This window comes from Artemia sp. Qi Xiang Cuo, chromosome 18, assembly GCF_049724085.1.
Source record: "Artemia sp. Qi Xiang Cuo chromosome 18, ASM4972408v1, whole genome shotgun sequence".
NCBI classification, from domain to species: Eukaryota; Metazoa; Arthropoda; class Branchiopoda; order Anostraca; family Artemiidae; genus Artemia; species Artemia sp. Qi Xiang Cuo.
The window spans coordinates 18,487,657-18,515,611 of record NC_142811.1 but is presented as its reverse complement, the minus strand read 5'-3'; the positions used below and the strand labels follow the sequence as shown (position 1 = coordinate 18,515,611).

The window sequence follows — 27,955 nt, the reverse complement described above, 5'->3', positions numbered from 1 at the left end:
AAGAAATTCTTTTTCTGACAAAATTTCATAGCCTTTTTTGAAAAGATGTGATTTGATTGTAAATGTTGTTATAAATCTATTTCCTTTAATAAAATAGTCTAGATTCTTTTTCTTCCAGTCTATCATATGAAGGGAGTCTAATGTCACTTCGGTGGTCAGAGTTGTACATCACCAAATAACAAAAATGTTTTCACATGGGGAAATATTCTGGTAATTTTGTTTCAGATCAGAATGAAAAAATCTGGGATTCAGAAAGGGCGAAACTGAGTCTCAATCCAATAGAAAGTTAATATAATAAATAAAAATAAATAAACAATTGAAAATAAATAAAAACAGCTATCAGTAATTTGTTTTACTTAGGCATTCAATAAGTCTTTTCCCAAAAAAGTTTTATATGTAGAATTTAGTAGATTTCACTTTCGATCAGACACGCCAGTCGAAATCACCAAATCAAAAATGACCATACAATATCGCTCTTAGAAGCTAGAATAAATTATAAGCTTGATTGAAATTATAATTTCAAAAATCAAGCCCTGGGTTACACTCTACTATCTACTCACTACTGTTTTGTGCAGAAACCTGTAGAAAATATACTAGTTAAAAAACAAACTTCAAAACCATAAATCATACAAATGTAAGGTGAATTTGAATACATTTAGGACTAAACTTGCCGCAACCAAACCCAAAGGAAGAAATAGAAGTTCTATAAAAAAAAGTGCTTTTATCAACACTAGTGAAATAATAGAATAAGGAGAAATAGAAGATAGAACAACTAGTAGAAATAGAAAAAAGAAAGTTAGAGAATAGCTGAAATAAGAATAGAAAAGATAAAAGAAATAAAAAAGAAGTCGAAGTAGTAGAAAATAGCAGAAAAACCCAAGAAAGTTCTTTCGTCACAAAGGAAGAAAGTCGTATGTGCAAACTCTTCCTTTTTACCTTTAAAAGTATAAAAATAGTATATTTAATTCCCAATTTTTAAACTAGATATCTCAATTTTTTTCAACTGACTTTTTTGACCATTTTGAAATGGGTTTTGAAATTCATGTACTTCAAAACACTGGCACCCCTAAATATAATTTTTTTCATTTAGCTAACAGGTTTAATATAAATAAAAAAAAAAAAAAAAAATCATATTTGCATATTTTTAGAAAAATTTTCTCGATTTTTATTCCTGTTCTCCCGATAATGGCTGCATATTCACTATTTTGATTATTCTGTTGCCTTCAGCAAATTTTGCAGAATTCTGCAGAGAATGTTGCACATACGGCGTTCTTTTTTTATAAAACAATAGTAAGAACCGTAAAGAATTCGGCCAAGTATAACATGTTCCAAGTATATTTATTTATGCAAAATAAAAATGCCTATTCCAAGTGCTTAAATAGTTTAAACAGGAACGCCCCCCCCCCCCTTGATTTTGAAGAGTACCTTTCTTTGGTATTTTTATTGAGAAAGCAACAAATACCCCATCTCAAACCCCAGATTTGAAAACAATTTTTGGTATCTTCATAAAAAAACGAAAAAAATCTGCACCCAATATTTTATGAATTGGCGCCCATGTATAAATACTTGGAACAGGAATACATTAACTTCCATTAGCGAGATCCTACTGTAACATTTCGAAAAACTTTTATCAATTGAGTTGTGAACTCATCAACTGATGACTCATGAAAAATTAGATCTAAATGCATTGATCAGGGTAAGGAGTGAATTCATGTATAAATCGTATAAATTCAACTATCTTGACTTCCAACTTTTCTTAAAAAAATTTCAAAAGAGGAAAAATGGGTGATCTCAACTAAAATGTATCGATCCTATCGCCAAAATTAAAAATTAATAAACTGTGTGCTTAAAACACAAAAAAAAGATGAAGGGAGAATCTCGTAACAAATTTTTTGAATCAGCTAATTATTTCATTTCTCGATGTGAACACAAAAATTTTTTGCGCAAATTTTTAGTAAACATCTCAGAAAAATGACACAAATTTGTTCTCATTAGTTATGAGAGATTCCTCTCTAAGAACCAGCAAGTGGAAAATGACTTCACAAATAAAGAAGACAAATCACAAATTCAACCGCAGGTGAGACTTGAAGTAACCGTAACTAGGCAGGCAATATCAGCCATTGATTTATAATTTCGACAATACGCCTGTTCACAACAAACGACGTCATAAATTTGCCTTTCAAATGCCCACATGTATCCAGGATAGTTATAAACTGGGATAGCTATGTCCTAGTTTTTCTGAATATAAGTGACCAGTTAAAATTAGTTTAGTCAGTTCTGAGTCTGTCCTCGTCGTATATACATTTATTGAATGTCCAAATTTATATTTTCACTCAATAAGACATACATTATTCCCTTTTCACCAAAAATTTATTTTATTTCATCTAAAATTCAAAAAAAAGAAGAAAATTAAGGTTCTACCATTAACTACCATATCAATTATTTAGGATTAAATTAAAGGGATTTGTAGTGTATTATAAGTCTCCTTTTTTAATGATTGTTTATGTTTTATACATTTTATATACATTTTTTTTCCGTTGATTTTTTTTTATTTATCAAATTTTAATAAGTTCTTCCCATCGAAACTTTTAATTTTTTCAAGTAATTCTTTAGTTTGCAAAAGGGACTAAAAAGGGGATGTTCTCTACTGGAGGGGAGGTGATAAAGGGGGGGGGCTTTATATACTCCACTGAATTCACAGCTTTCCCTAGCGACGCTCTCACATACATTCACTGGCAGTAATTACATAGCTTCGCCATTACTTGCAAAATAAACTAAATATATGACTATTAAACATCTTTGGGAGATAGTGACCACTTTCTTAATAAGATATATGTCATTGTTGCCACATAAAGTATTAAAAGGAGAACACAGGTGGCTGCCAGTGCAAAGACTGAGGTACGGGTGGGACAGGATGTGCTAACAACTGCAGTGGCATCTGTAGGCATTGAACTCATCCGGGTTAAATCTAGAAATAGCTTCGGTTAATAAAGAAATACAAATATCTATAAAAAGAAAGACTGAAACTTAAAAATAGTATAAAAGAAAACTAAGGAAGGAAAAGTAAACAAATTTGGACACCGTAAGAGAGGAGATTGGTGTTGGTGTCTGAAAAAAAGCAGAGAAAATAAATGAAAAAATAATGAATGTCATCTACATAAAATTTTAGTTGTATTTTTTTTTAAGTTTTGTATTTCTGCTTTACATTGAGTAGAGGATGAAAAAAGAACTTTTGCCAAAAGGGCACAATTGTAAACGTAACGAATTGTAAACGATTAGACGTAACGAATATCGTATATTTCATGTTTTTAATGATTAAAAACAAACATGTATTAAGTAAAAAAGAAGTTTCTTCAAATGATAGTAAAGAGTGATATCAGGACATAAAACAAACAAAAATTATGATAAAGTATGAAACAAACAAAAATTACAATTGAAACGAAACAAAGATAGAATTCCTTGCGACACACAGGATTGAACCTACCACCCATCGATCAGGATGAGCAGACTGATCCATTACGTCATCGCAAGGTATTATGAACTATAATTCTTTTATAACTTTATTCACTTACTTTAATTGAATTTTAGGTTCTGTATGGTCCAATTTTGTCACGAGAGGCTGATTATGTTTTTCAGGCTTTCGACTTTAATCGAGATGGTATTATTTCACGTTCCGATATATTTCGCCGTTGTAAGATAATTCCAAAGAGGCAGCTAGGTGCAGACGTAAAGAAGCAGTTAAAACATGAAATTGAAAAGATAATTCCCGAAAAGAAAGGTTGGAATCTCAAGATGATTTGATAGTTTGGATTGAAGGAAACATCGAGAGTTTTTGTGTTGAGTTAAAAATTGAAAAGAAAAAAATTATTTGTCTGGTGTGTAAATCCCCTAGCACTTGCTTGGACGAATTTATTGAAGGTTTTGATCTGTTAAAGTCTTGTATGTCCCGTAGTGGTTTAGATTTGTTCTGCATGGAAGATTTTATTTTTATTTTGCTAGATTTGAATAGTAATAATTTAGTTTTTAATTACATGGTTGCTAAGATCTTTACCCTTTAGCATGCGTACCCTCAAGGATTTCTAGTCATTCAGCTATTTAGATAGATAACGTTTTTGTCAGCTCTAAGTTCCTAAATTCAAATTATGCTGATGTGGGTATTTATCCTGGATCTGACCATCTCCCAGTTATCGGGAGGATTACTTGTGTGCAAAAAAACTAGAAGCAAAGCAGAGAAAAGGAAAGTACATATTTAGATAAAGTTAAAGATAAAGCTAGATAAAGCAAAGAAAGAAAAAGGCTAATTTAGATAATGTTGCAGAGGGTCTGAGTATTAGATGGGATCCTGCTCTTGAAATAACGGGTGATGTAAATGACGCGTATGACACTTTTTGTTCTATTATACAACCCATTTACGAACAAATATGTCCTCTGAAAATCGTTAAAGATAGGAATGATGTACCCCGGAGTCCCTGGATGAGAGCTAAAATTATTCGTGAAATAGAAAACAGGAATCATCCTTATGAACAGTACCTAAGGACAGAAAAAGGTGGAAATTTTGAAGAATTTAAAATTGCCCGTATCAAGCAAACTCTCTTAGAAGAAGAGCAAAGAGGGATTATTTTAAAGAGAAATTTACTAAGACCAAAGGTAATTCGAAAGAAACCTGGAAGGTCATCGGCGAGAAGATATCGAAGAAGAGGAGTTGCGAGCCTCTCTCAATAGAGGCAGATGGGACTTCACTCCATGATCCTCTTCAATTGGCGGAATATTTTGCAGATTATTTCTCTAAAATTGGTCAAACAGTGCAACAGGAAAATAACCAGCGTCCCGAATCCTTCCGCGAGTATGAATTTCAAGATGATAGAGGGGACAGATTAGCCTTTGAATTTGAGAGGTGTACCAGTGACGAACTACTTAAGATTGTTGGATGCATTTGCTCCAATTCAGCGGGGATAGATGGAATGAACCTCCGAACTTTCAAGTCAGTTTTGGTTTACCTGCTGTCTTGTATTTTTTATATATTAAATTTGTTGCTAGAAACTGGAATCTTTCCTGAAGGTCTCAAGACAGCCAAGGTTATTCCCCTTCACAAAGATGGCTCAAGATCTGATATCAGGAACTGGAGGCCAATCTCCATCCTTCCTTTTTTCTCAAAAATACTTGAAAAAATCGTTCATCGACGACTCTACCACTACCTTACACATCATGGTATCCTTAGTGATATTCAGTTTGGCTCCCGCAAAAGTCACTCAACTACACATGCGGTGCAACACCTATGTGATTGTGTAAACCAGTGTCCTCTCACTGTGATTTTGTGAATAGTAGAAAATATCCTCTCACTGTTTTTGTAGATTTTAAAATGGCATTTGATACGGTTGATTTTAGTATTTCATCAAATAGATTAAAGCTTTTAGGGGTTAAAGGGGCTAGTTTGAATTGGTTCGATTCATTTTTAAAGGGAAGGTCAATAAAAACTGCAATTGATAGTGTAACTTCTAGTCCATATCTTGTGAATTGTGGTGTTCCGCAGGGTTCTGTGCTAGGTCCGCTTTCATATTTGGTTTATGTACATACTATGAAATTTTACCTTAGTGATTCATGTCTTACATCTTGCGCAAATGACACTGCTATTTCTTTTCGTAGTGTTTCTTTGGATGAGTTTATAAATAAAGTAAATATGGTATTAAATGATTTAAGTGTGCTTATGTCTTTAAGTAAGTTGGCAGTTAACGTAAAAAAGACAAATTTTATGGTTTTTAGTCGAATTGGTAAGCCCATAGGTCTCGGTGGGCGAATATTATTTTCTGGTAATTCTCTAGAACAGGTTAATTTAATGAGGTATATAGGTTTTTGCCTATATACCTCATGGGGTATATAGGACTTCATATAGAGGACTGCATATGAGGTATATAGGACTGCATATTGAGGTATATAGGACTACAATATGTCATGGAAACGTCACAGGGATCTTGCAGCATCAAAATTTGTAAGAGGCCTTGGAATTATTAGTCGACTGAAGCACTTCGTACCGGGTCGGGTGATGTTGCTTCTTTACCATGCGATTATTAGCCCCTATATATCATACGGCTGTGTGTTATGGGCTAGCATTTTTTTTTGGTAATTTTAGGCGTGTACAGGTATTACAGAATAAGGCAGTCCGTTGATAGGGGACTACGTTAAAGAAACTAACAATACAGTAGCATGTTTTAGAAAATTAAAGGTGATGGATGTGGGACAAGTCCGTGATTACCAGGCTGCGATTTTTACTTACCAGTGTTTGCATGAAGCGTGTCCATCGGTGTTTTTAGATTTTTTTTTTCGACAAAATAACGATTTGCATGATTATTATACAAGGAATGCTAATAACCTGGTGACGGAGTATAGGAGTGGAAGTCGAACTGGATTTCAAATGAAACATCTGGGCCAGAGGGTATGGAATTCTCTCCCAGGGAGTAGTAAGTCGGCTGAACACCAGCTTTTGTTTAAAAAAAAGAGTAAAGAATATTTTTATTAGGGGGGTGAGGAGACATGATTCAGAGATTGAAGATATATGTTATCATTTATTTTCTTTTTTTATTATCTTCTTTTTTCCCTTTTTTCTGTTGTATCTTTTTTTTCTGTGTTTTATGAGAATTTTCATTAGTACGTGTTAAGAAGAAATTTTAAATTTACTTAGAAATTTAAAAGTTATTTTTTAAGTAAGTTGAAATAGTTTGTGGCAACCGCCACAAACTATTATTCACCCGGAATTTTAATTCCGGGGGAATCCCCCAGTGTATACCCTTGGATCAACAACAATGAAAGTACAGAGGAAAATTGTGTCTTTATTCATTTCAAAATTGCTTGCTTAATATTTTGCCCGGGACTACCAGGGTATCAAGAAGCTAACCTTTGGAGAGGGGACCTTAGACCTTAGCTCCTCCTGTACCTCCAGAGGCACAAAGGGCGTCCGTTAACAGCGTCCAATCATCCCCGGAAATGAGCTGCGGCGTAGAAGTCCTCCCACTCAGGGACTAAGGATGCATGAAGGGCTCTCCTGTCCCGCTCATATGTCCTGTGAAGCGTGTTTTTGGGCCTTCCTCGTCGACGCGTGTCGTCTGGTTGCCACTGGAGAAGCATATTCGGCAGTCTCGATCCTGGCATACGGATAACATGGCCAAGATAGCGCCATCTTCGTTCCCTGACTGCATCAGCGACATCAGGCTGGTTTGTGTAGTGGCGAATTTCCAAGTTTGTTATCCCATCCTTCCAGTTAGTATTCATGATACGTCGAAGACAGTTGTTTTCATATGCAGTGAGTCGTTTTACCTGCTCAGCTGTTACTTTTAAACATACCAATGCTTACGTCAAGATCGAAAGGACGTTGCTTATGAAAAGGCGAAGTTTTAGCTGGAGTGAGTACTTCGCTGATCTCCAGACTGGTCGAAGTCGTTGAAATGCCGAGCTTGCCAGGGCTATTCGTGTTCTAGAGCTTGGATAAGCGATCCAAATAAACGACAGAAAACTAAAAGTTGACATTTACTTTCCCTGAAATCTTAGAAAACCTTGTAACTTCTCTTGCTTTGTGTTGGAGATAGATATATTAAGTTTTAGAGAAACTTAAATCATTAGAAAGTGTAAGTTTTGTTTTTTTGATCATATGGAACAGAATTTTCTTTTTAAAATTTAGCAGACGGTTGTCCCTAAAAACTTTCTAGTATAACTGCTAGGAAAATGCACAAAATCACCTCAAAAGAAATGTCATTTGATCAATTTGATAGCCCTAAAAATTTACCGACAGAATTCCATTGTCTTTTAAATCAAATTTCATAATCAAATCACAAATTCTCAATAGGTTTCCATTGTCTTTTAAATCAAATTTCATAATCAAATCACAAATTCTCAATAGATTTCAATGACATGTAGTTCCCAGGGAGAATTCATTAATAAACTCTTTGCCTTTGAGACAGTCAGCCGACGTTGAGGCTAAAAAAATGGTTTTTAAAGTACCGAATCCTCTTAAAGTAACCTGTAAATAAGGAACAAGAATCAGTTACTCCCTTCTTTACAGGCGGTTTTTCCTTTATTCGTTTCATTTCTCTTTTAATTCATTTCAATAAAAAGATTAGTTTTTTTCTTCTGTTCAGGTCACTTCAAAAGGTGCAAAAAGTTAATTTCCCTTTGAATTGAGGATTTTTTATTGAAAGTCTGAGCCAGAATTTCTTTGTTGTCTTTTTGTTTTACTATTGGCTGAAAATTACCCTCGATGGGATTTTTCTTTTTCTCAATTACCTTTTTTGCTATTCGCTTTTTGTCGTACGTTACATATAGCTAATGGGGTCTCAGAACGTAGTAACAATAATCCCTTAGCCCCTTGACAAAAAGAAAAATAATATATTGTAAATGCACTTTTTTTCTAATTCTGTATATAGTCAAACTTAACGCATAAGGATATTTCCCACTAAAAATATGTGCTTTTATCTCAAAGGTAATTTAGATGCCAAGCCAACTAATACTATTATATTAAAGTTAATTTAAAGCCCATTAGATAATCTGATAAGATAATCAAATCACAAATTCTCAATAGATTTCAATGATAAGTAGTCCCCAGAGAGAATTCACTAATAGACCCTTTGTCTTTGAGACAGGCAGCCGACGTTGAGGCTCACAAAATGATGTTTAAAGTACCAAATCCTCTTAAAGTAACCTGTAAATAAGGAACAAGAATCAGTTACTCCCTTCTTTACAGGCGGTTTTTCCTTTATTCGTTTCATTTCGACAAAAATAAAAATAATATATTGTGAATGCACTTTTTTTCTAATTCTGTATATAGTCCAACTTAACGCATAAGGATATTTCCCACTAAAAATATTTGCTCTTATCTCAAAGGTAATTTAGATGCCAAGCCAACTAATACTATTATATTAAAGTTAATTTAAAGCCCATTAGATAATCTGATAAGATTATCTGATAAGATAATGAACTTAGCAAATAAAAATAATGTTATTTCATGAGTTACATAGATTTTAAGAATATAAAAATTGTCATTAATAAATAGTCATTTATAAAATAGTCATCATCCTTTCATTGTTTTTCCATATTGTAATAGTCATATCCTTCCATTTATTAATAAATAGTCATTTATAAAATACTCATTATCCTTTCATTGTTTTTCCATGATGTAATAGTCATGCCTTTTCATTTATTAACAAATAATCATTTATAAAATAATCATTATCCTTTCATTGTTTTTCCATCTTGTAATAGTCATACCCTTTCATTTATTAATAAATAGTCATTTATAAAATAGTTATTATCCTTTCATTGTTTTTCCATGTTGTAATAGTCATACCCTTTCATTTATTAATAAATAGTCATTTATAAAATAGTCATTATCCTTTCATTGTTTTTCCATGTTGTAATAGTCATACCCTTTCATTTATTAATAAATAGTCATTTATAAAATAGTCATTATCCTTCCATTGTTTTTCCATGTTGTAATAGTCATACCCTTTCATTTATTAATAAATAGTCATTTATAAAATAGTCATTATCCTTTCATTATTTTTCCCTTGTTATTCCATGAGTTAGATACATTTTAAGAATATAAAAATTGTCATTAATAAATAGTCATTTATAAAATAGTCATTATCCTTTCATCTTTTTTTTGTTTGTACTGACGTCACCTCCAAAAGTCCTATCTTAGGAGGGGGAAAACAAACATTAAGAAGCTGCTGTCTATTAAAAAGCAACCTTATATGATCCAGGGACTTAGTTATTCAAGCATACCTCCCCCCCTAGAATAGAATATTCCATGAAACTCTTCCGTGAAATGCATACTGAGTGTTTCATCAAGCAGAAAAAAATGTATTGCCGAAAAAAAGGTATTTATAAAGTTGATAAAACGACTGTATATATCAAATCATTTATTTACGTTCAGTATTAAATACAATCACAAATAAATACATTTATATTTGTAAAATAAATAAATAATACCTTTACAGTAACCCCCTGGAAAAACAAAAAAAAATCACAAATTGCTTCGAACTGGTGCTTCAACATGAGAACATTGCAGATTCTGTAAGAGAAGAGCTTACTTTCACCACGTAGCAATAATAATAAATTTCAGACCCAAAATATTTTTAAAAATAAATTTCAGACCTAAATTTTGGAAGAATCAATAATAAATAAGACCTTTACATTCACCATCTAAAAAATCCCAAATTATGTCAATGAAACTTCAAAATAAGAATATTGCACATTTTACTACATCATAAATACTTTCACCGTAGACCCATTTGCGTAAATTTCAGAAACATAAATATTTAGAGAGTTCAGTACTAGAGTGAACCAAGTCTATTTGGTTATTTTGTTTTTCCAATGCTCCATTATCAATGGAACATAACATTTTTTCATATGTTTATGAACTAAATTCTAACTCTTATACTAGCCAAAATACTGCAGGATTTACTTAAGCGCTCTAGAAATATGTGATTTTTTTTCACAGAAAAAGTGAGACGAATGAGCTTAGTCTTTATGAATCATTGCCAATATCTTAACCAGAGGGTGTGTGGCAGGGGGAGGGGGTTAGGGGGTTGAATTCCTCGACACCCCCGAATTAAATGTCGGACTTGCAAAAACGTAACAAACATGCATATACACAAATTTGTATGTGTTTTTTAAAGGGGAATCAGCAGAAAATGTTCTCAAAATTCTAGTTTTTAGCCCAAATATCCCAAAAGTTTTTTCTAAACAGCTCAAAAAGTGGCATGGTACCTTGGACTAATCAGGGATGACACGACCAAAATAGTCGGGATATCTCTGGAGGTGGCCAACACAGAAGCTTTTAAGGATTAGTTGTGCTGTTGCAGAATATGTGCTGGTACTGGTGCTTACAAGAATGGAAACTGGCGATGTGCTGAAAAAAACTCAATAGCACCATCTAGCACCTGACGCTTCTTGACATTTTTATAGTGTAACAACGAGACAACATTAATGTAATGAAGCCAATCGGCAAACTAAGCGTTGGATCGCAATTTCTGAACGCAAAGTGCTAGATGGCCTTGGTGATTTTTATTTTGTCAACACAAGCCCCAGTATCCAATCTCTTAAGTTACATATAGTCTTTGAACTGGAGAGGATTAGTTTGATTGAAGGATTAATGGGATTAAAGATTAGTTATTCAATTTATTGTAGCTTAATCTCCTGAGCTTGCTGTAGCAAAAAACAAAAACAAAGAGGAATTAGAAGGATATTTATATATTATATTATATATTATCATATTTATTATATATTATATTTTATATATTTGCTTATATATCATATTTAGTTTATATTTATAATATACTTATTATGTTTGACAAATGAAAACTACAGGCCATCGATTCAAGTGCCACTTTATTTCAGGCACTCAAAATTTACTTCTTGGTTCACTTTATTGCTCAACGTCTGATTGTAGATTATTATACAAAAAACAACTTAGAATTCTTCCCTATTCACATCATTACACAGTTGAACATGTTTTATATCACAGGGTAATTCCTACTATTTCTGTTGGATCGTCTAAATTAAAAGTCAAATTCGTGCATAATTCAAGATCCACTTGATGATAAGGTGAGCTTAAAGTTGAAAGAGAAAAAATTCTGTGTGACAAAAATTCATTGCCTTTTTGAAAAGATGTAATTTGAATGTAAATTTTGCTATAAATCTATTCCCTTCTATAAAATGGTCTAGATTCTTTTTCTTCTGTCTAGAGTTCTAGTCTATGTTCTGAAGGGATTCTAATGTCTCTTCGGTGGTCAGAGTTGTACGTCACCAAATAACAAAACTGTTTTCACGTGGGCAAATATTCAGTTAATTTTGTTTTAGATCAGAATGAAAAACTCTGGGCTTCAAACAGGCGAAACTGAGTTTCAGTTAAATACAAAGCCTATATAATAAATAAAAATAAATAAACAATTAAAAATAAATAAAAACAGCTATCAGTAATTTGTTTTACATAGGCATTCAATAAGCCTTTTCCCCAAAGGTTTTATACGGAGAATTCAGTAAATTTCACTTTCGATCAGACACGCCAGTCAAAATCACCAAATCAAAAATGACCATACAATATCGCACTTAGATGCTAGAATAAATTATAAGCTTGATTGAAATTATAACTTAAAAAATCAAGCCCTGGGGTACACTTTACTCACTACTGTTTTGTGCAGAAACCTGTAGAAAATATACTAGTTAAAAAACAAAACTTCAAAACCATAAATCATACAAATGTAAGGTGAATATGAATACATTTAGGACTAAACTTGCCGCAACGAAACCCAAAGGAAGAAATAGAAGTCCTATAAGAAAAAGAAGTGGTTTTATCAACACTAGTGAAATAGTAGAATAAGGAGCAATAGAAGATAGAATAAGTAGTAGAAATGGTAGAAATAGAGAAAAGAAAGTTAGAGAATAGCTGAAATAAGAATAGAAGAGACAAAAGAAATAAAAAAGAAGTCGAAGAAGTAGCAAATAGCATAAAACACAAGAAAGTGCTGTCGTCACAAAGAAAGAAAGTCGTATGTGCAAACTCTTCCTTTTTACCTTTAAAAGTATAAAAATAATATATTCAATTCCCAATTTTTAAACTAGATGTCTAAATTTTTTCAACTGACTTTTTGGCCATTTTGAAATTCATGTACTTTAAAACACTGGCAACCCTGAATAGAATTCTTTTCATTAAGCTAAAAAGTTTAATATATAAAACAAAATTCTTATTTGCATATTCTGAGAAAAAGTTTTTCGATTGCTATTCCTGAAGCTTGGTTCTCCCGATAATGGCTGCAGATGCACTATTTTGACTATTCTGTTGCCTTCAGCACATTCTTAAGAATTCGGCAGAGAATGTTGCACATACGGCGTTCTTTTTTGATAAAACAATAGTAAGATTCGTAAAAAATTCGGTCAAGTATAACATGTTCCAAGTGTATTTATTTATGCCAAAGAAAAGTGCCTATTCCAAGTGCTTACATAGTTGAAACTGGAACGCCCCCCCCCCCTCTCCTTGATTTTGAAGAGTACCGTTTTTGATACTTTTATTGAGAAAACAACAAATACCCCATCTCAAACCCTAGATTTGAAAACAATTTTTGGTATCTTCATAAAAAAACGAAAAGAATCTGCACCCAATATTATACGAATTGGCGCCCATGTACAAGTACTTGGAACAGGATTACATTAACTTCCATTAGCGAGATCCTACTGTCACATGCTTAAAAACTTTTATCAATTGAGTCGTGAACTCATCAACTGATAACTCATGAAAAACTGGATCTAAATGCATTTATCAGGGTAAGGAATGAATTCATCTATAAATCGTATAAATTCAACTATCTTGACTTCAAACTTTTCTTACAAAATTTTCGAAAAAAGAAAAATGGGTGATCTCAACTAAAACGTATCGATCCTATTGCTAAGATTAAAATTAATAAACAGTGTGCTTAAAACACAAAAAAAAGATAAAAGGGAGAATCTGGTCATTTTCCCGATGTGAGCACAAACATTTTTTGCGCAAATTTTTAGTAAACATCTAAAAAAAAATGACGCAAATTTGTTCTAATAAGGATTCCTCTCTAAAAACCTGCCTTCACAAATAAAGAAGGAATATTTCAAATCCAACCGCAGGTGTGATTTACAGTAACCGTATCTAGGCAGGCATTATCAACCATTGCAACCATTAGAATTTCGACAATACGCCTGTTCACAACAAACGATATCACAAATTTGCCTTTCAAATGTCCACATGTATCTTTTCACTCAATAAGACATACGTTATTCCCTTTTCACCGAAAATTGATTTTATTTCATCCAAAATTCAAAAAAAAGAAAATTAAGGTTCTACCATTAACCATCATATCAGTTATTTAGGATTATAAATATAGTGATTTTCAGTCTATTATAAGTCTCCTTTTTTAATGATTGTTTATGTTTTATACATTTTATATACATTTTTTTCCGTTGATTTTTTTTATTTAACACATTTTAATAACTTCTTCCCTTCGAAACGCTTTTAATTTTGTCAAGTAATCCTTTAGTTTACAAAAGGGACTAAAAAGGGGAGGTTCTCTACTGGAGGGGAGGTGCTAAAAATGATGGGGGGGGGGTAATATACTCTACTGAATTCACAGCTTTCCCTAACGACGCTCTCACATACATTCACTGGCAGTAATTACATAGCTTCATCATTACTTGCAAAATAAACTAAATATATGACTATTAAACATCTTTGGGAGATAGTGACCACTTTCTTAATAAGATATATGTCATTGTTGCCACATAAAGTATTAAAAGGAGAACACAGGTGGCTGCCAGTGCAAAGACTGAGGTACGGGTGGGACAGGATGTGCTAACAACTGCAGTGGCATCTGTAGGCATTGAAATCATCCGTGTTAAATCTAGAAATAGCTTCGGTTAATAAAGAAATAAACATAGTTATAAAAAGGAAAGACTGAAACTTCAAAATAGTATAAAAGAAAACTAAGGAAGGCAAAGTAAACAAATTTGGACACGGTAAGAGAGGAGATTGGCGTTGGTGTCTGAAAAAAAGCAGAGAAAATAAATGAAAAAATAATGAATGTCATCTATATAAAACTTTATTTGCATTTTTTTTACGTTTTGAATTTCTACTTTACATTGAGTAGAGGATCAAAGAAAAACTTTTGCCAAAAGGGCACAATTGTAAAATTAACTATATTTTTTAATATACTACTACTACTACTACTACTAACAACTCACCGCAGCACCAAGCCGCCTGAGGCCAACACAGCTACGCACGATCCTCCTCCACCCCAGTCTATTCAAAGCCTCCCTTTTTACACCCGCCCACGAAGTTCCCATTTCCTTTAAATCTTTCTTTATGACGTCCTCCCACCCCACACGGGGACGTCCTGCTTTCCGTTTATCCCTAGATGGTTGGCCGAAAAGAACAATCTTCGGCAATCTCTCATCCTTCATCCGCACAACGTGCCCTAGCCAGCTCAACCTTTCTTTCATTATAGCCCTAGAGAGCGATATTGAAACACATTTTTCGTATAATCTATTTTTTGAAATACGGTAAGTCAGCCGGGTACCCAGAACAATCCTTAAGCAATTTATTTGGAAAACATCTAGCAAATCTTCATTCACTTTTCGGAGCGTCCATGCTCCCGAGCCATATTTGACCACTGTCATCACTGTAGCTTCTAATATTCTAATCATGGTTTGCAGACTTACCTTCCTATTCTTCCAGACTTTTTTTAACTGTGAAAAAACACCCTGAGCCTTGGCTATTCTATTTTTAACATCTTCACTGCTCCCACCATCTTTACTAATAATACTACCAAGTTAAGTGAAGCCGCCCACCTGATCAATCTTTTCATTACCCAACGTCACCTTTTCATCTTCACTTATTCCTAGCCCTAGTGACTTAGTCTTCCTAACATTAATTTTCAAACCAATTCTAGCACCCTGAACTCGCAAAACCTCTAAGACTTCATTCATTTTGCTCACACTTTCATCTAGGATGCTTAAATCATCAGCATAATCAAAGTCCAGGAGACTTTTTCCTCCCCGTTTGATTCCGTGGTCTCCCATTGCCTGTCAGCACCTGGAGCCTTATTATTCTTTAATCCTTTTAGTACTGTTGCTAATTCCTCCTCACAAACTTACTATATACTTAATTATATTTTTTAATATAATTAAGTATAATTAATTATTAATTATATAATTAATAATTAATAGCAAAATATAATTAAGTATAATTATATTTTATAATTAGCCTATGTTCTGTATAGTAGTCTCAAACCAATGTTTTATTATCAACATACAGTGCCTATGCTTCAAACATAACACAAAATCATAATAGGCACTAAATATAATCTAGTCGAGCTTAACTTAATTGAATATAATTAAATACAAAATAATAACTACTGAGCCTTAATTGTTTTATAACCAATAGAAATAGCTTCAAGATAAAAGGATCAGTATATTTACAGAAAATTTCAGATAAGTCCACATAAATTTGAACCTTTGATTGAAATTTTAAATTTGTATTAATTGGAAATATAAGTGGACTGAATTTTTTTTGTTATGCTGGGCAATGCTGCACTATCAGTGGCACCAATAATTTTTTATCTCAGTGCAGCACTGATTCTTATTTAGTGCAGCATTGATTCTGCAATAATTCTTTTTATCTCATTTAAATCCATGTTAAAAAGTCAAATACATTTCTTATTAGTGTCTTATACTCTTTGATCAAGGAACTCCAAAGGATGGACGTTGTTAACGTATTTGAAATATATGTGTGAAACACCCAATGTGTGTGTTTAATTGTATAGTCAAATTATACAAAATTGGATAGATTACACGAATGCGCGTTATTTGTTCAGTAGTACTATTTATTCGGTGTTTAGACGTACAAAGACATTTGACTAAATTTTGGAGACATTAAAAACAAGGTTATTAATTGAAGTGATAATGCACCAAAAGACTAACATAACTGCGATTAGAAATTGGAAAAAAAAAATTGAAAACGCAGGCCTAGAACTAGGCTATAGTCTCGGAACCACATGCCATAAGCCTATACATACATGACCTAGATGGAAAAATGTGCAATTGTACATTTTATTGGCTTTCTGTATTCAGTTTTTTAATTCTTCCGTTTTTATGCTAGGTTACGAGTCTGTTTTGGCTTTACCAGCCAGCCTTCGCGTCACACAATGAAATTAAGTATAAAAGCATAAAAGAAGTATAAAAGTATAGTCCTTACAAAAAAGTTTAAACTACTGATTTTTGTATAAGCTGCGGATAAAGGGATGCCGTTCTATAAACAAGGAATTAGGTCGTTTACTTAACGGTTGTAAAAGCTGATTGAAACAAACAGAATATATTCTGTTTATACAAGAACATTGGATATTTCATGTTTTTAATGATTAAAAACAAACATGTATTAAGTGAGAAAGAACTTTCTTCAAATGATAGTAAAGAGGGATATCAGGACATAAAACAAACTAAGAATTATGATGTAACTAAATTAGATGTGGCAAATTCCTTGCGACACACAGGATTGAATCTACTACCCTTCGATCAGGATGAGCAGACTAATCCATTACGTCATCGCAAGGTATTATAAACTATAATTCTTGTATAACTTTATTCATTTACTTTAATTGAATTTAAGGTTCTGTATGGTCCAATTTTGTCACGAGAGGCTGATTATGTTTTTCAGGCTTTCGACTTTGATCGAGATGGTATTATTTCACGTTCCGATATATTTCGCCGTTGTAAGATAATTCCAAAGAGGCAGCTAGGTACAAACGTAAAGAAGCAGTTAAAACTAGAAATTGAAGAGATAATTCCCGAAAAGAAAGGTTGGAATCTCAAGGATTTTGAGAAAGTTTTCGAGAAGAAGAAAAAATTCTATAAGAGATGATTTGATAATTTGGAATAGGCACTTTTCTTTGGCATAAATAAATACACTTGGAACATGTTATACTTGACCGAATTTTAAGTTTTAAGCAGTTAAAACTAGAAATTGGAAAGATAATTCCCGAAAAGAAAGGTTGGAATCTCAAGATGATTTGACAATTTGGATTGAAGGAAAGATCGAGTGTTTTTGTGTTGAATTAAAAATTGAAAATAAGAAAAAATTATTTGTCTGGTGTACAAGCCGCCGAGCACTCGCTTGGACGAATATATTGATGATTTTGATCTGTTAAAGTCTTGTATGTCCCATAATGGTTTAGATTTTATGTTCATGGGAGATTTTCATTTTATCTTGCTAGATTTGAATGGTGATAATTTAGATTTTTTTTAACTACATGGTTGCTAATGATCTTTACACTTTAACATGCGTACCTACAAGGATTTCTAGTCATTCAGCTACTTTGATAGATAACGTTTTTTTCAGCTCTAAGTTCCTAAATACAAGATATGCTGATGTAGGTATTTATCCCGGATCTGACCATCTCCCAGTTATCGTGAGGATTACTTGTGTGCAAAAAACTAGAAGCAAAGCAAAGAAAAGGAAAGTCCGGCAATTGAAAAAGGCTAATTTAGATAAAGTTGCAGATGAACTGAGGACACTTAGCTGGGATCCTGTTCTTGAAATAGCGGGTGATGTAAATGACGCGTATGACACATTTTACTCGATTATACAACCCATTTACGAACAAAGATGTCCTCTAAAAATCGTCAAAAACAGGAAGGATGTACCCCGGAAACCCTGGATAAGAGTTGACTTCTTTAGAAGTGTCGTTATAATGTACCAGTACCGAAATTTACTGAGACCAAAGGTAACTCGAAAGAAACTTGAAAGGTCATCGGGGAGATGATATCAAAGAAGAGCAGTGGCGAGCCTCTCTCAATAGAGGCAGATGGAACTACACTCCATGGTCCTCTACAAGTGGTGGAACATTTTTCAGATTATTTCTCAAAAATTGGTCAAACAGTGCAACAGGAAAATAACCAGAGTCCTGAATCCTTCCGCAAGTATGAGTTACAAGATGATAGAGGGGCATATTAGCCTTTGAGGCTGAGAGGTGTACCAGTGACGAACAACTTAAAATTCTTAGAAGCATTAGCTCTAATTCAGTGGGGATAGATGGAATGAACCTCCGAACTTTCAAGTAAGTTTTGGTTTACCTTCTGCCTTGTATTGTTCATATAATAAATTTATCGCTAGAAACTGGAATCTTTCCTGAAGGTCTCAAGACAGCCAAGGGTTTTCCCCTTCAAAAAGGTGGCTCAAGATCTGATATCAAGAATCGGAGGCCAATCTCCACCCTTCCGATTTTCTCGAAAATACTTGAAAAAGTTGTTCATCGACGACTCTACCAGTGCCTTACACACCATGGTATCCTTAGTGATACTCAGTTTGGCTTCCGAAAAAGTGATTTCGTGAATCATTGTCTTGATAGTGGAAAATATCCTCTCACTGTTTTTATAGATTTTAAAAAGGCACTTGATACGGTTGATTTTAGTATTTTATTGAATAGATTAAAGCTTTTAGGGGTTAAAGGGGCTTGCTTGAATCGGTTTGATTCTTTCTTAAAGGGGAGTTCAATAAAGGTTGTAATTGATAACGTAACTTCTAGTCCATATCTTGTGAATTGTGGTGTTCCGCAGGGTTCTGTGCTGGGTCCGCTTTTATATTTGGTTTCTGTAGATACTATGAGATTTTACCTTCGTGATTCATGTCTTACATAAGATAAGATTTATTGCTGAAAAATGGCTATCACAAGCCCAAAAGGGCCGAATTCGCACTTTAGCGTCAAATACAGCGAAAAAAAAACCAACAAAAACAAACAATCAAACAGCAACAGAAGATTATAAAAGGGTCAATGTCAAATACGTAAAAACGTTAAAAACAAAAACAAAGTACAAAGTAAACTAATCAAATTAGAAGGCAAATGTAAAGTCAGAAAAAATGCCCCCCTCCCAAAAAAAAACAAAAAAAAAACTCGTAAAACTAAAAAGGGGATAAAGTAAAATTAAAAAAAAAACATAAGTTAGTTGGTGACGAACAAACATAAATATAAAAACCCCAAATTTGCAAAATGGGCATTAAAATTAATAACTATGAGGTAAAGAGTGAGTGAGGGGGGGGGGGGGAAAGCAGCGGATATTCAGTGGTTGAAAATGTCAAATATGTAAGGGATAAAAGTTCTTCTATATCTTTCCGTTCAAACTCTTATTGGGGCGAGAAGGGGGATTGTAGTTGACACAGAACGCTGGAGGCGGGGTCGAAGGGGTGAATATTGACCAGGGAAAACAGGAATTGTTCCAGAGTTATGAAGGGCATTGTTGACAAATCGCAAGGTAATTTTTGATCTGCTTTCCTTAAGGGTGACATGATTAGCTCTCTAAAGAAGGGAAATATAAGGTAATTTACCCTATTGAAGATAATTTTTAGGCACCTTTTTTGGGACTGCCTCTATTCCGTCCAACAATTCAATGGAAATGCCAGGATGCCAAACAGGACAGGCGTACTCAAGGGTTGGGCGTACAAATGACAAGAAAATCCTCAAACAGTGCGATTTAGGGCATTTAAAATTGTTAAGGAGTATAAGGAGGGAAAATGCGGCATTTGTATGTTTTAAGATTTCATTAATGTGGCAACCCCATTTTAAGTCGCTTGAGATGGTAACGCCCAGTAATTTCATAACGGTAATGGACTTTTTAGACGGGATGGGACAGGAGAACAACGAAGGAGCTCTAGCGAAATTACTAGTAAGAACAGTTAGTTTTAAAGGGTTTACTTTCATATCATCATTGAGAGTTTTGGCTGATATCAATTCAAAGATGTATATTGGGTTGCTTTTGGAATTTTTGGAACATGTCTCTAAGACAGTTAGATCATCAACGAATTTCCATCTATCTGGGAAATAAACACCAAGGTTGTTTATCATTGTAAGAAATAAAATTGGACCTAAAAGGGTTCCTTGGGGCACACCATTCTAAATTAGGATGGGTTCAGAAAGCGCAGTCATGTATTATACGGATTGCGTTCGATTTTAGAGGAAGGATACAGATTTTCCAATCGGGTGTAGTCCATTCTGGATGCAGTTAGGTAGCATTCCAAATAACGTTATATAGTGGTTTAACCAAAAAGCATCTTGTACATCAAAAGTATTTACATTGAGCCAGGTATTGGATTTCTTGAGTGCTTTACATATTGTGTCTATAAGGTGAACAAGATAGTGGGTAGTAGATGTAGAGCGTAGGTTTCTGAATTATCTTTGGTCAACATTTGGGATTATCTTTACTTTCAACCACTCAGCTAAAAAGCTTTCATATAACTTCGAAAAAACTGGAGTAAGAGTAATGGGACGGACACCATCAAATCTTGATTTTTACCTTTCTTTTTTACGGGAGTAATAAAACCTAATTTCCAACAATTTGGGAATTTACCAGTAGAGGTAATTTCATTAAAAAGTAAGGACAAAGGCTCTGAGAGCTTGTCGGCAAAGGCTTTAATTAGTACAATTGGAATGTCTAATGGACATGTACTACACTTTTTAATGTTCTTAATTTTTGCCTCTACATCCGAGGGCGAAATAACGGGAAAATTGAGAGAGCACAAATCATAAGGAGTGTCAAAAGAAAGGGGAGGGAGGTTCTGAACTATGGAAGAAAGAAACCTGTTCAGATCATTGGCTGTAACTGAAGGGTCTTCTTGGAAATAAAAATCTATATTATTATGTCTTTTCCCACAAATTTTCTTTATTCTATTATACCATTGTTTTGGCTCTGTAGAAAATAAATCCTGGACTTTGCATATGTAATATGAAGAAGTAGATTTGCGTATTTCTTTTTTTATATGTCTACGCAATGAGTTAGCTTCGGATGTTTTACCATTCTTTAGTAGATTCATTTTGATTCTAATTAGTTTTTTCAATTGACTTGTAATGTATGGTTTGTCATTAGAATATGTTTTCACTTTTTTCACAGGGAAGAAATTTATGTATTTTGTTTTAATCAGATTTTGGAATTCGGAGACTTTAAAATTAATATCATTTTCCCCTTTGATGGCCAGCCAGTTTTCATTGGTAATCCAAGATCCAAATGTGTAAAGGCCATCATTGGAAATGGGGCGATAAGAGAACTCAGTAACAGAAAAAGTATGATTAAAGATGTTGAGAGGCTTTATTAATAAACAAAAATGACAACTTCCTCCTAACAGGGGCAAGGGAACAGGAGGGGCATAGAAAGCCTGCACATTGATGCAAATCAAATCAAGGGTTGAAGTTCCTTTTGTTGTTTGTATTTTTACTATTTGTTTTAAGTTTAGGGAACTACAAAGGGAATTTAACTTTAGATCATTAGCATCACCTACTAAGAAAATACCGGCGTTCGGGAATTTGCACAGGACAAAATCGGCACTACTATGCAGTTGTTGGTAGAATCGTTGTCTTTGTGCAGCGTTTTGATTTGGGGAATAATAGAAGCAGCAAAACACAATCAAATTAAAGGGGCTTGGTAAGACTTTGGGTCTTACACTTACCCAAATGATTTCATCGTAATCTGAAAGGTTGGGAGTATGAATTAATTTAGGAAAGAGATAATTATTTACATATGATAGTATTCCACCTCCCTTTTTATATAAGGGGTGATCATGAGGAAAAAGTTTTATGAATTGAGAGTAGCTATTCATTTTCAATAAATCAGGGTTCTGTGCTTGGACCTCAGTTACGGCAATTACATCAATTTTGTGTACTTGACAGAGGGCCTCTAGCGCAATCAATTTGTCGAAATTCAGGCTTTCGGCGTTCGTAACAAGCAACTTTGGGAAAGTGAAACGGTTACTAATGAGGGCATTTTTTTGTTTGTTAATGGTGGGAGGCAGTGGGGGGTGGGAGGAACGTGGATCTGGGAGGAGAGAGGCATCTTTTTCGGGATGAAGACTGGGATTCGTTTGAGAAGCAGGATTAAAAGGCGGGGCTGGACCGGGCTTGAGAGAAAAGGAGGACAGCGGACAAATCATGGGGATATTATTAAGTAGGGATTTGGGGGGACATAAGTTAGAACTAAAACACAGGTTTACACTAAAGTCACGTAATTCGATGCTTCCATAACCTGAATGGATGGAAGTAGGGTGGTGAAAGAATACGGTGGGGGTCTTAAATTCTCCGGAATGAGCTGTTGGTGGTGCTCCAATGGACACTGGTGTGTTACATGACCGGCTCGGTGAGTCTCGTTTTTTGACAGAGTTTTCTTGGCACTGTTGGAGGGGGGAGAATTTGTTTTCGTTGAGCTGAACTGCTTGCGGCACCTCACTGACCTTTGATGTAATGGTGGGAAGGTTTGATGTAAATCGTTTTTTGACAGGTTCAAACTGATGAGAGAAGGAATTGGAGGGCGTGCTGACTGCGAGTTTAAATTTTTTTCGGCACTATTTAAGGGCTTTTTAAGATATTTGTATCCATATTTTAAGTGGATTTGACTACATTCACGGAAGCAAAGCCCACTTCTAAAACTGTCACACACCCTGGAATGCAAGAGTTTGCACCCAGGGACACTACATTCATTCTTCAAATAATAATTCTTGCACAAATGATGGTATTAACACGACTCTTCCTTCTTGCAAATTCATCTCCAGGCATATTTGCATATACCTTTATTAGCATTGACTTGTTTCCTGGATAGTTCATCACTAGTATTGAACTTACACCTAGTTTTACATGCATAATTAGGTTCAATTTCAGAATGAACTTGACCTTGAACACTTGTGCCTGAGAGGGGATTAGAACCAAGACAGTTTAATCCTTTAAACCACAGTTTATAGAATTAGCAGTATGATCATTCCCTATCTCACCCATTATAAAAACCCGGACCGAGGTGCGAGGGCTCCAGAGAACGTTTTTGCAGATATAAACATAAGCGGCATCAGATCTTTTCATGGGTAGACAAGTCAGATTTCTCTTGGACGCGAAACTTGGCTTCAACGTTGGAACACTAATTTTGAAGAAACTAATTTTAAATTAATTTATTCCAATACATACATGAAAATCAGTAATTAGTAGTGCAATGTTATTATTAGATGTTTTTAGGAATTAAAATAGGTTTCGAAGTCTCAAGTTGGTTTCAAAGGCATTTTGAGAAAGTTTCTGCCAAAATACGTGTTACAGGGTAATTGGACCGCTGATGGCAGATCAAATGAGGAGCTGTTTGTATGCGCCGATATATATATATATATATATATATATATATATATATATATATATATATATATATATATATATATATATATATATATATATATATATATATATATATATATATATATATATATATATATATATATATATATATATATATATATATATATAGTATATATGTATAATATATATATATATATATATATATATATATATATATATATATATATATATATATATATATATATATATATATATATATATATATATATACACTACGAGAACTTTACGAAAAAGAAAGTTTTTTTTTAAAGAAAAGTAAAGGCCATATTATACTTAAGATCAGTAGAAATAAAATTTTCTGAAAGTTCCCTAAGAATTTTACGAAAAACACTTCTTAACAGATGTTTGGTATTTTCTTGGATAGGGCTATTATGGCAACTTTTACCACAGCAACCAATAATTAGAACCCAAGTCCTATAATTGGTCTCAATCAGAAACCCTTATCGCTATGTAAAGTCACAAAGCGCAAAGATTTTCAAACAGAGGTGTTTATTCTTTAAAGTTCAGAAAAGGTATTCCTATTTCATACGAAAACATTGATTGAAAACAAAACTAGTCTTATCTATAAAATAAATATCTTAGAAAATAAATATCACGACGTAAAAAAAAAAGATAAACCATCCAGTGTGGGATCCAGAGGGGAGGGGGTCGAGGGGTGCCCCCCTATAGTAGTCAAAAGTAGCGTAATTTACCTAATTAACGCAAGTTTGAATTAATTAAACTTGCTCCTAACGTAAGTTTGTGGTATCAACATATCTTGCACCCCCCCCCCCCTAAACAAATCCTGGATCCGCCCCTGAAACCATCACACCTACTCCACCAGTTATTAGAAGAAGAAAAAATTTCGTATTTTCAAAAATTTCATCAACCCCCCGCCCCCTTTTTTATAAAATCCTACATAGGCCGATCAGTTGAGTCCACTGTATGTAAATAATAGATTAAGTAATAATTTGTATATAAATTAAGTCATACCTGTGAGATGGGACACTTGCAAACCACTTGGCCGGCTCACCAAGTTTTTTTCTGCTTTTGCAATTACGAATAATGCACTTTGTAAAAATTTCTCATTGATTGACAAAAACACACTAACCCACTAATGCAGAAATAAGTGGGAGGAGCTTTTTGTTCGCACCGAGAATGAAGACCTGAAATGATCTGTGATAAACTTACTAGATAATTCTATAAACTGTGCTTTAAACACACAAACTTGTCTTTTTATCTTAGTTGAACCGGAAATCACTGGATTCGTTTCTATAATTTTGTCGTTGACCTTGTCTTCTGTTAAATTTTGATTTTTGATGATGTTATCAGGAGTGACATTAGCATCAAGAAGTCTTGTTTTAATATTGGTTTTAACAGAAATTTGGGATTTCTCCTATTCCTGGATTGGAAAAGACGGGGGGTTACCAACTCTAACACTTTTTGAAGTGGTTAGGAAGGAAATTTCTATAATAACATTTTCAAGTTCACTCATCAATGATAATGACCGCTGCATTGGAGGGAGGAGGTTTCTTGTTTTAGGTGCAGTAGGGACGTTGTTTAACAAGTTGGACTGGCAGGAAGCACAGGTCTTGAATGCTGTAGCCTGGTCAGGGGTTTGGCAACTGAAATAAGTTGTTTTTGAAACGCAATTGGTTTGGCAGGACACATCGGACGTGGTTGAGGGGGGACTGTCCTGGGGAAATGGAACTGGTTTGGCAAGGAATTGATTTGAGAGACGAAAAGGGTGATGACCTCACTTCCTTCAAAATGTTGACTAGGTCACTTCCCGATTGGTGACGTGGGGGTGTCATAAGGGTAGACGGAAGCTGGGTGGAACAACGCAAAGAGTCATCAAAGGGTACTACCTTGTCATTAGTATCTTCTTTTGCAGTACAATCTAGGCAAAGCCAATGTTTTGACCACTTAGAACGTTCTATACCGGAGCAATGTTCATGGAAGTAAAGCTCAGAGCTACTGCACTGAATAGAGTTAATAGTAACTCTTAATCTGCATTCCTGGCATACTCTCTTTGCCATTTTTTGATCCGGAATGGGTTTTGATTTATTATCGCTGATTAAAGATCAGTTAGCTAGGGTCACTGAATTAATTCATGTTCAAAGCTCTTAATTAATTCTGTCCAAAGTGAGTGAATCCAAAAAGGTGTTTCCACTCTCAAGACTAAATGAAGACTAAATGAAGACAGCTTTCGCAGATGACGCTGCTATTTCTTTTTGTCGTGTTTCTGTGGATGAGTTAATAAATAAAGTAAATATGGTATTAAATGATTTGTTTACGTCTTTAAGTATGTTGGCGGTTAATGTAAAAAAGACAAATTTTATGATTTTTAGTCGAATTGGTAAGCCCATAGATCTCAGTGAGCGAATATTATCTTCTGGTAATTCTCTAGAACAGGTTAATTTAATGAGGTATATAGGCTTTTACCTAGACTGCAATATGTCATGGAAACGTCACAGGGATCTTGTGCTATCAAAATTTGTAAGAGGCCTTGGAATTATATGTCGACTGAAGCACTTCGTACCGGGTCGGGTGATGTTGCTTCTTTACCATGCGATTATTAGCCCCTATATATCATACGGCTGTGTGTTATGGGCTAGCATTTTTTTTTGGTAATTTTAGGCGTGTACAGGTATTACAGAATAAGGCAGTCCGTTGATAGGGGACTACGTTAAAGAAACTAACAATACAGTAGCATGTTTTAGAAAATTAAAGGTGATGGATGTGGGACAAGTCCTTGAGTACCAGGCTGCGATTTTTACTTACCAGTGTTTGCATGAAGCGTGTCCATCGGTGTTTTTAGATTTTTTTTTTCGACAAAATAATGATTTGCATGATTATTATACAGGGAATGCTAATAATCTGGTGACGGAGCATAGGAGTGGAAGTCTAACAGGATTTCAAATAAAAAATCTGGAGCAGGGGGTATGGAACTCCCTCCCAGATAGTTTTAAAGTGGCTGAACACCAGCATTTGTTTAAAAAAAGAGTAAAGAATTTTTTGTTAAGGGGGGGAGGAGCCATGATTCAGAGATTGAAGATATATGTTATCATTTATTTTCTTTTGTTATTATCTTCTCTCTTTTTCTTTTCTTTTCTTTCTTTTTTTCTGTTTTTTATGAAAATTTCCGTTTGTACGTGTTAAAAAGAAATTGAAAACTTATTTAGAAATTTAAAAGTTGTTTCTTAAGTAAGTTGAAATAGTTTGGGGCAACCGCCCAGTCCCAGTGCATTTATGTCTTCCCATTGGCGGTTAACTATTGATCATGTTTAACTAGGTCGTTTTGAAATAAATAAATCTAATCTAATCTAGTAAAAAAATAAAGACTGAATTCCCATTTGTTTAGCTGATAGCCAACTTGGTGTTGTCAAAAATTGCCTCCAGCACTGTCAACATGACACATTTTTCAATGGCTCTGGTATATTCTTTTCATTACAATCCTTCAGGCTTAACTTAAACTAAAACTTTTCTTGCATTTATCTTCAATAACCGTGCTACTTATTTATAACTAGGAATTAAAAAGTAGGAATTAAAAATCTAAATTTGTCCTACGCTCAAATCCATAGAAAATACTAAATAAGACTCAAGTAGAGCTTGGCAACTGAAATGAGCAGATTTAGTTTTCCAAAAATTTATTTTTAAATACATAATCAGCCGCAATCTGACTTGTCGATAATTATTTATGTTGGTTTTCTCTCTCCTATGAAATTTAAAAACTGGACTCAACAGCCTTGTGCACAAGGACATTTTGCCCCCCCCCAGCTGAAATTTAGCATCTTCCAAAATCTTCAAATCTTCATCTTCAAATCTAAGATAGGCCTGCATAATTTAAGCATCCACGGAAAAAGATCAGTCTTCTTTAGTACTCCTTTGCCTTTATGGCCCATTTTTCTTTTTTCACTTGAATTGGGAAGATCCGCTCCAAGTTTGCCCCCCCCCCCCTCCCGAAAGTATTTTTACGAAATTACGCCCCTTCTTTGATCATTTGAGATTCTCGAGATTAATACAGACCACTGGGTTTCGTTTCTTCTTCTTCTGAGAGGTGGTTCATCGTCAGCTTATTAGGCTCTTCTCCAATATCCAGCACAAGAACCTCTCGACTTAGAGTGACATCTACATCATCTTCTCCCGAAGAAGTTGATTTTTGAGTGTGTATATGTACTTTTGATCCTGTAGATATAGAACGTCTTCTCCTTCCCCAGGCTTCGTATGAATCAGAGCCCCAAGGACATTTAGCCTTAAAA

The 27,955-nt window shown here is 34.1% G+C and overlaps 1 protein-coding gene across 1 annotated transcript in view; it reads right to left on the bottom strand.

Moving 5' to 3' along the window:
• Positions 1-9,896: 9,896 nt before the first annotated feature.
• tyn (trynity) overlaps positions 9,897-27,955 on the bottom strand; it is a 122,584-nt gene continuing 104,525 nt past the window's right edge. The window contains exons 15-16 of the mRNA XM_089104632.1: positions 27,723-27,948; positions 9,897-14,411 (exon numbers count right to left, since the gene is read on the bottom strand). Coding sequence (XP_088960758.1) covers positions 14,233-14,411; positions 27,723-27,948 — 405 coding nt within the window. The 3' untranslated portion in view covers positions 9,897-14,232. The remainder of the gene's footprint in view (positions 14,412-27,722; positions 27,949-27,955) is intronic.